At 29.4% G+C, this 10,003-nt stretch overlaps 1 protein-coding gene across 1 annotated transcript; it reads right to left on the minus strand.

Moving 5' to 3' along the window:
- Positions 1-312: 312 nt before the first annotated feature.
- LOC140441395 (uncharacterized) lies at positions 313-2,771 on the minus strand. The gene is made up of 2 exons (XM_072532109.1): positions 2,419-2,771; positions 313-2,348 (listed from the first exon to the last, which is right to left on the minus strand). Exons 1-2 carry the CDS (start codon positions 2,450-2,452, stop codon positions 2,047-2,049), a joined length of 336 nt encoding a protein of 111 aa, XP_072388210.1. The 5' UTR covers positions 2,453-2,771; the 3' UTR covers positions 313-2,046.
- Positions 2,772-10,003: the final 7,232 nt, after the last annotated feature.

The following is a 10,003-nucleotide window of genomic DNA, read 5'->3' on the forward strand; positions in this document are numbered from 1 at the left end:
AATGACATGGAGGAAAATGTACCAGAAAATAATTGTAAGTCTATTTGTATTTTATTTAAACTAGTAAGCAGTGACCTAGCATAATAAAGTCTTGCATATCTTTTTCAATAATCATTTGAAACACTGAAAATAATCTACCAAAATGTATAGATAGAAAAATTGTGGACAACATTGAAATTTTATTTTTGTTACAGTGTCACTAGATGATAGATTGGATGCTGGCCGCAGAATTCGAAACCAATTAATAAGAAATTATTTTAATTAATATATAACGTTAAATCCTAGATATTATTGAAAAATGAATAAACAACACAACATTAAACATTCTTTTATTTACAGAAAACCATTTGATACATTACAAATCACAATAAACAAACATTTAGCTGCCAGATATAGGGCAAAACTCACCTCAAACTAAATCGCTCCCAAGGCGAAGAACTCCAAGGTTTTGTATAGAAGTGAAGGAAATATGGAAAGAAAAGAAAAAAGATCACCTAAAATACATGTCCACTAAGGCACAAGAGGTATACAATAATTATAAGGCAATAAGAAATGAAACAAATTCACTTGTAAGAAGAATAAAAAATGATCACTGGGAAAGCTTTTCGAAAGAAATGGAACATGATTTATATGGTCTGCAAAAGGAAATACGGCACGTTATAAGAGGTTAAAGAACAGAGGGTAAAAGGAACTAATGGAATGAAAACACATAGCAAAAGATACATCGATTGACTATCTAAAAAAGCTCTATGCAGAGAAAGAACAAATGACGCTAGAACCGGAAACACCAGAAATTACAACAAATGAAGCTGTTAATATAGTACACAGAAAGTTTGAAAAACACCTGAAAAGCTACAGGTAAGGACAGAATAGCAAAGTAATTACTGAAATAGTGTGGAGCAGCAATGACAAAACAATAGTTAACAAAATCATAAAACAATAAAATACCAGAAGAATGGAGAACGAGCAAACTAATTCTACTATTCAAAAAACAGCCAAAAAACTACAGAGTTATCAACTTGTTTAATTTTACCCTAAAACTTACAACTAGAATTCTACAAGAACTAATGAATCAGAGGATAAGTTTAGTAGATGAACAACAGAGTTTTCATACTGGAAGATAGTGTACAGATGCAATATTCGTCATAAAACAAATTACTGAGAAATCACTAGAGTATAATAAACCTATGTCTGATGTTATGTCTATGTTCTATGTCTGATTGACTTTCACAGAGTAAGACTCAAAAATGTAATCCGTCTTCTGTATAATAGCAAAGACTAATGAACAACTTACAGATCCTAGACATAGGCAGCGGAATAAGTCAGGAACACTCATGGAGTCCTATGCTCTTCAATTTAATCATGGATGAAATATTCAAAATCGTCAACAAAGGAAGAGTATAGAGAACAGGAAACAAAGGAGTAAAAAATGCTCCTAGGTGACACAATACTGATAGTCCATGATGAAGATAGTCTGCAAAGATTAGTCCACAGATTCAACATAAAAGCAAGATAATTCAATATGACAATTTCATCTCAGAAAACTAAAGCAATAGTAATCAGTCAAGATCCAATCAGATGTAAAATAGAAACTGATGATATTAGTATTGAACAAGTAATGGAAACAAAATACCTTTGAATTACAGTGTCAAGCTATGGAGACCTGGACAAAGAAGTGAGAAATCAAATACAAAAAGCAAATAGACTGGCAGGATGTTTTAATAACACTATAGCGAAACCTACATATTAACACTTAGATGAAGTCAAGAATTTATAAAGCTAGTTTACAACCAATAATGACATATATATTCATAAGAAACAAGACCCAATACAGCCACAACACAAAGACTACTAAAGTTGCAGACTAGTTAAACAGTAAAATGTTAATTACCGGGGAGTTAAAAATTAAATATGTAGTTGTTTTTATTTTAATTAACCTATAACCAAACACTAAGGGTATTGAAATCCTTAAAGTTTAAAATTATTGTTATACATAAAAAAATTAAATATATACAAAAATAGATACTAATTAAAAATTATATTAATCTATAATTGCATTGTAAAATGCTTATTGAAAGAATCATTTTCTATATCTAGACCTTCAAGATTCAATTCTCGTTCCTTAATTATGATCTCTCTTTCCTTTAACTGCAATTCTTTTGCTTTATTTTTCGCTTCTAGTAAGCATATATTCAATTCCAATTCTTTTAAATGCAGCTGCTTCTCTCTAAACTGATTGTCACCCTCAGACTTAGCTGCTGTATCCAACAGTTTATTTAAAATTTCAGCAGTCTGCTTTTGACCTGTCATATAGTATTCCGCTGCCCTTTGTAAATTAGATGACTTATCTGAAAAGCAAAAAATATTTTGTAACAACTTTTCTACTTAACTAAACTGTATGGTTATTGTGCAGCTTACCTTTAATGGTCTTTTTTTGAACAGAAGTTTCCATGTTGTAGTTGGAGTATGGTGGAACCAATGGAGTATGTTAAGCCACATACCCCATTGGTTCTTGTTTTTGTGTTTGAATCACTTGTGGTACTACAATGCTGGTATCATCTTTATGGTAGCTGGTAGCAGTTGTTTCCAAAATATCCTCTTCAGCACCTAACAATGATACGTCTGTTTGTTGCTGGGCTAAGATCCTCCACTATTATATCCTCACTTAGGCCTAATTCAACTACATCTGTTACTGATATGAAAGAAATTGCTGCCATTAATTTTTCTTCGGCAGGTGTCAACTTTTTTGGCACTGCATCACCCCCACCTGTTTTGTTTTGTCATCGGATGGCCTCCCGGGCCTTTTTTTTTGTGTGGCTTTTCCAGTCAATAAATGTCTAAAAACAAAAAAAAATTAAAATATGGGATTTATAAAAACAGACCTAACTAATTACCTTTTTCCACTGCTGTTTATTTTTACTGGGACCACAACCCATACTATTTAAATTTAATGTGAGTTCGTCCCACAACTTCTCAACTATTTTGTTGGATGCCTCTGAGGGTTTTGTTTTCCCATGAACTAAAATTTTATTTTGGGTAACAAACTCCACCATGTGGTTTAATTGTTCCGGAGATGTCTTTTTTTACTTGGAGTAGCCATTTCAATAGTACTCGACTGAAAAATCTAACGGTAAATAACTATGGGCACGTGAAAAACCACTAACAAATTGGTAAATATGAAATTAACCAAACCGAAAAAACGTAAACAAATATTTCAGGTTAGTTAGACCACGTTAGACTGTCAAATTGTTGCTCGTCACGAGCGAATTGCGAGGTTGCCATCGATACTAAACCGAGTGAGATCGGAATTGTTGTTTCCGATCTGTCTCATCGAGTTAGTAGATTCTAACTCGATGATCGGTCTGTACTTCTATTTGATTTACACAATACCGATTTAAGTAGCAGTAGATGTCGAACATTACGATTTTCAAAGATTCCGATTCGACTAAGCCATTTCTATTCGATTTAGCGAAAGTTATAGAATAGGTTTGAATATCTCATTCACATGGGCACGTTATTAATTAACATGTGCTCATGTGTAAAAAACTTTTAATTAAGCGCTGCTAATAATTACATAATATTCTAAATTAACAAAGTTATCTCTATACGACTTTTCAGCTATATATATATATATATATATATATATATATATATATATATATATATATATATATATATATATATATAGATATATATATATATATATATATATATATATATATATATATATATATATAGATATATATATATATATATATATATATATATATATATATATATATATATATATATATATATATATATATATATATATATATATATATATATATATATTGTTATGATTCATTTTATCAGCCAAAGATAAAATTATAAATTACTAAATAGACCCTTTAAATAAATTTTCAAGATATCCTGGAAAGTTGTTAAGATATGTAAAATTGAAAATAATATTGGTTTGCTCTTAATAACGTATGGTCCTAAAGTTTTGGGAAAAATTTCAAAAGCATATAACTCTGACCACAATAATCTTATATTTTTATTAAATTATTCAACAATTTAACTTAATTATCCTTATTATAAATCAAAATTCAAATGACAGACAAGGGACCACTATTTTCGATTTGCTTAATAATTCCCCTGACACGTTGCGGTCGTTTGGACGACCTCGGCGTCAATTTCTCTAATTTTTGTATATATATGCGGCGAACTGTTCCTGATTTTGTGCTTCCCATCCGTTATTATAGACTTTCCGACTTAATATTGCCCAGAACTCTTCAACTAGACGAGCCTGAGGTAGGTTGGAGGGATTGTCTGCTTTCGGTACAAAGGTAATGTTGTTAGTTTCGTACCAGTCCCTTGTGATCCTCGCGTAATGACATGAAGCAAGATCTGGCCAAAAGACTATTTGATCATTTGCATGATGTGTGTTCACAAACTGAAGCAATTTAGAGAGACATCTTTGAATATAAATATTTGCGTTTAAGGCTTCGCCTCGAACAACACCAATGTAGGGCTGTGAGATAAAGCCAGCCTCAGAAATTGCACACCATACCAAAATTTTGTCCTCAATTTTTTTTTTTACTTTTGAATTTTATTTCATCAGGTACATTTTCGTAATCGTTCGTGTAAAACCCATCGTTACTCTTCATCTCAGAGTTGGACAAAGTAAAATATTTTTCATCGTCCATCACGATCAACTTGTTGACGAAATGCACTCGCCTTAACGTGCGGCAACATCTCGGAATTCTCTCTAATTGATCCTCTGTTTATTTTGGAGCTTTCCTTCCTTTCCGGTAGATAATATTGTTACTCGATAGGGTCCTATATACTGTAGTCTTTCCAACATGAAATCTTCTGGCCAGTTTTCGCTGTGAGACGTGAATGAGCTTAAGTGAAATGAACAATGCGAGCGGATTTTCCAAATGGACTTGGACAGTGAATAAGACAATAGAATAGAATATTTAGAAATTATATTTCTCCGTTAGTTCTTAAGAATTTGTAGAAACCGATTAGCATGTTAATAGTTTTTAGGAAATTTATAATTGCAGGTAAAATTGTTGTTTGTTATCTAAATGGTAGATGGGAATAAGTGTGACGAACTCTGATTGGAGGAGATTGAAAAAAGTGGGATAGGTATGTAGGAATGAGAGTTTAGCTAGATTTTTGAGGGAGAAAAGATAATCAAATTTTTTCCGAGGGTGCAAGGCGAACAGTCGTTGTTCTCTGGTGGTTCCCAAGTGATAGTAAGCATTAGAAGTGAATGTTTGTGAGTTTTCTTGGAGGAAGTGTATCTGACGGAAGCTGATCCAGTAAAATATTGTAAGTTATACTTTTCTACTTATATATTCCAAGAGTCACTGTTCAGGCCGGAACGAGAGATTCAGTTTATCGAGAGGAGAAGAGGCTAGCATCTTTAGAACGATACGTGCATTTGAAGGAGATCATTAAAGACGAGAAGCTCGCAATAATTTGTTGTAAGATTGCTGATTACCTAGGGAACTGCTAAGAATAGATAGTGTAGGCTACAAGGAACAAGGATTTGGACAACTCATCATCAGAGAGATAGTTTTTTTTTACCATTCGTGAGTTTTTCTTTATTAACAAAGTTTTTTTGTATTGCTTTAGAAAAGATAGAAATATTTTGATCAGGAGATTTAGAACAACAATTTTGATTTGGAATTTTAATTTATATTGTATATAACATTAATTTTTGATGGTTCACGTACGTAGAACAAAATTTTGATAATCATTATATGAGATATTTTTTGTTGAAGATATTTGAGTGTGAATTTTATTTCAATATATAATGTTGTATCATATATGTTTTTTTTATTATTCCGGTATTCTTTAGACCTTCCCTATCATATGTAAAGCATAGATGTTGAAGCACGAATATAACCCTGAGATAAGAGAATTAGTGTGATAAAATTATAATTGCACCATTTAAATAAGTTTAATTAATTAATTAATTAGCTAATTAATTGCTTGGCGCACCTCTGACTTTTAATATCACATTAATATATATATATATATATATATATATATATATATATATATATATATATATATATATATATATATATATATATATATATATTGTTATGATGTGTTTTTTGTTTGAATGATGAGCAATGAGTATTTTTAATAATATAATATATAGGGTTTTTATCGCGGTTCTCAAAGAATTAGCTTGTAAGTACTTTTTTAAATTATCTTTATTATAACTATTATGAAACACACATATATATCTAACCTAGTCAATGTAAATTTAAAATAAACTATCTTTAAACTGATATTCTTATAAAACTAATTAAATTCTATAGACAATCTAAAATTTAAACAAACTATCTTCAAAATTGAAATTGTTATGACATTAACTAAATTATATTAACAAAATTTTGTACCTTTCTTTCACTGAATGCCTAAATGAACTGTTTTCCACTATATATATTCTAATCACCACTGAAAGTCTTCGTACTTCGGTTATCCTTGTTTTTGTGAAATTACTTTTTTCAATTATCAGCTTCTACCAATTTAAGATATAGTTTTCTTCACCAGCATTTCTACACCACCAACCAAACCAGCAAACAGCATTTATATTTATTCTTCTTTTCAATATAGCAATATCCAATTATTATAAGTTGATTTATACTAATCTCCAACCATAATATAATTTAATTTCTTCCAATATACTTTTATAATCTTCAATAATTATTTGTGTATAATTATAAATGTGCATTAATTATATGCATAATTTTTAATCTTCATTTAACTCACTATATTAAACTATTGGACTATTTGTACTTGATTCACTGACTCTAACTAACTTTCATAATAAACTGCTTGACTTCTGACTAAAAACTTAAAAACTGCCAAAAACTGCCATCTTGAATCCAAATCACGGGTATTTATATGTTTTTGGATTTCTAGAACCATCTCGTAAGATATCATGTTCTATTTTGTTCTATTAACTACTTGTCTGAATTTTCTGGAACAAACCATTTCGCAAACATGGCCATCTCCGGAGATCCAGAGAATTCCATTCTTTTCTATTAATAATTTTGTTTACATTTAGGCTTTTCAGATCAGAATATATAATTAAATTAGTAACTTAACATTCTAATTTAATAAAATACACATTTCAAACAATATATTATTATAACCCACTTATATTCGTAATTATGATTCTTAATTTGACACTTGGAGTATGTATAGTTGGTTGCCTAGGCACATGGCTCACTTATATATATTTACAATATTAAAATACAACTTTTTACAATTATTATATGCTAATTTATTAAAAATGCCCTCACATAAATATATTTTTATAAAATTCTCTAGTATATAACTTATTTAAAACAACCAAATATCTAATATTATGTAGTATATAACTTATAAATTATTTTCTATAAACCCTAATCGTATCAATACCCCAAAATAATATTTAAAATAAATAATTTACTTATTATTTTTTTAAATATTAATTTTCTCATACCTTATTAAATTTAATAAATCAATTTTTTTTTATTTAAAATGTGTTAAATACATCCCTGTTCGCTGTCTATGTCAAAACAGAGAACAACGGAGCACAGTTCGGCTATTCTATGGTCAAACTGTCATGTCAAATGGAGCAATGGATGCGATATCAGAGAATAAAATATAACCTTAATTAAAAATATAATAGATATGGTGTTCTGTTTATTTATAGACAAAATCTAGGAATTATTTCCATTCAAAATAACTTCATCAATATAAATTGGTAAGTTTTTCCACTTTATTATATTAGAAAGACATTTTTATAGCAATTATAGTATCAATTTTGTGTCTAACCCCAAATTATGATTTTTAGGGTACAAATTAATTTCCATATATACAAAATTCAACAAGTACGATGTCAAATTGATTCAAAATAATGAAATCTACCATCTACCATTTAACAAATCAAGTCTATTGAACAAAATGGACACATCAGTAAGTTATTAGTGTTATTATATTTGTGTTAAAGGTATAGAAATCATTATTCAATCTCTTCATGATTTCTTCTTTAGAATATAATCCAGTACTTTCTACTAATTGATTTAATCCAATTTTTATTGTTCGCTGCCCTTTTTGTGATGTATTTTCTAACCTTGATAAAGCATCTGCCACTATATTGGATTTTCCAGAAATGTATTTGATTTCAAAGCAGTATTCACTAAGTATTAGACTCCACCGATGTATTCTACTGTTTCCATATTTGTTATTTAATATAGACGTTAAAGCTTGGTGATCTGTTTCTATTGTAAATTCATTACCCAACAAATAAAATCTTAATTTTGTGACACAGTGTATTATACTTGCTAGTTCTAATTCTGAAACTGAGTAACCCTTTTCATGTGGCTTTGTGATTCTTGAAATGAATTGTATTGGGTATTCGACCCCATCATGTATTTGTAATAATACCCCTGATAATCTCTCTATTGATGCATCTGTTCTTAATATGAATGGCTGTGTGTAGTCAGGATAGTATATTTTCAAATTTGACAGAAAAATGTTTTTAATTTCTTGGAATGCTAGTTCTCTTCTCTGATCCCATCTCCATTTTACACCTTTTCTCAGTAGTTCAAGTAATGGAATTTCTTTTATACTTAGATCTGGTATCATCCTTTTATAATAATTAATTATTCCAATAAATCCTCTTAAAGTTCTTAAATTGTGTGGTGTTTTATATTCCTGAATGACTTGTGTCCGTTCTGGATCCATTTCGATTCCCTTAGTGTTAAGTTTATAACCTAGATATATTACTTCTTTTTGAAAAAATGTACATTTTTCTTGATTTATTTTTAGTCCAACTTTGTCTAATCTATTTATTATAATTTTTAGGTGTTTCTCATGATCTTCAGCCGTTTTAGAAAAAATTAATATATCATCAATGTAGTGAATTACAAAATGTTCATATTGATCCAAAATATCATGAAGACATCTACATAGAGCACTGCAAGATGAATGAAGTCCAAATGGTACTACTTTGAATTGATATACTACTCCATCTATCTGAAATCCTGTATACTGTCTACTTTTTCTTTCTAAAGGTATTAACCAGAAACTATGCTGTAAATCGATTTTAGTGAAAAATGACATTCCTGTAATTCTTCCTAATATTCCATCTATATTCATTGGTGCTTCAAATTGCTTTTCAGTAATCTTGTTAATATTCCTTGCATCCAAACATAACCTGATTTCACCTGATCTTTTTCGTACTACTACTATGGGGTTAATAAAATGTGTGTCTGCCTTCTCAATGATCCCATCTTCTAACATATTATTAATTGTTTTGTTTACTTCTTCTCTGTATTTATATGGTATTGGGTATGATTTTGTTTTAAAATCTTTTTCTTCTTTAACTTTTATACTATGGATATAATTTTGTGCAATTCTATTTTCTTTATTGACAAGTCCCTTGTGTTGCTGCAATATGGAAATGACTATTGATTTATATTCTTCAGGGCAATTTAAAACTTTTATCATATCTTCTTCTTTACAAATAAAATTATTCTTCATTATGTACTCATTATTCCTTGCTTCCAATTTTCCGCACTCCGCCTCGTAGGCATCCATCTGCTTAAAATTTCCATTCCTTAAATATTCACTACAATAATTATTTTTTACATTCTTTTGGGACATTTCCCTATCATCAAAATACATTTCTTCTTCATAAACATCATTATTTTCTTTTAATAATATCCTATCAACTCTTATTCCTTCTTCTACCTCATCTTTCTGCATAAATTTAATTATTTGCCCTTCCAAAGTTACCATTTTTTCTTCAAAATCTATCTTTACTTTCTTCCTTTCCAATTCATCATTTCCCATTAATATATCAACACATAAATCCTTGACAATAAATCCTTGCATATTAATTTCTTTATTAAGAATATTAATTTTAAAATTGGCTAGTTTATCAATTTCACCCAACTTCTTATTATTTGCACCAATAATTTTAATTTTTGGAATCTTTATTATA

This window comes from Diabrotica undecimpunctata, chromosome 5 (genome assembly GCF_040954645.1).
Source record: "Diabrotica undecimpunctata isolate CICGRU chromosome 5, icDiaUnde3, whole genome shotgun sequence".
In the NCBI taxonomy this organism is placed as follows: domain Eukaryota; kingdom Metazoa; phylum Arthropoda; class Insecta; order Coleoptera; family Chrysomelidae; genus Diabrotica; species Diabrotica undecimpunctata.

What these genes read in the sequence shown, in the direction of transcription:
- LOC140441395 (XM_072532109.1), bottom strand. Translation starts at nt 2,452, where the DNA reads ATGGAAACTTCTGTTCAAAAAAAGACCATTAAAG. An exon ending in TCAAAAAAAGACCATTAAAG is followed by an intron (nt 2,349 to 2,418) that starts GTAAGCTGCACA and finishes TTTGCTTTTCAG; the next exon opens with ATAAGTCATCTAATTTACAA.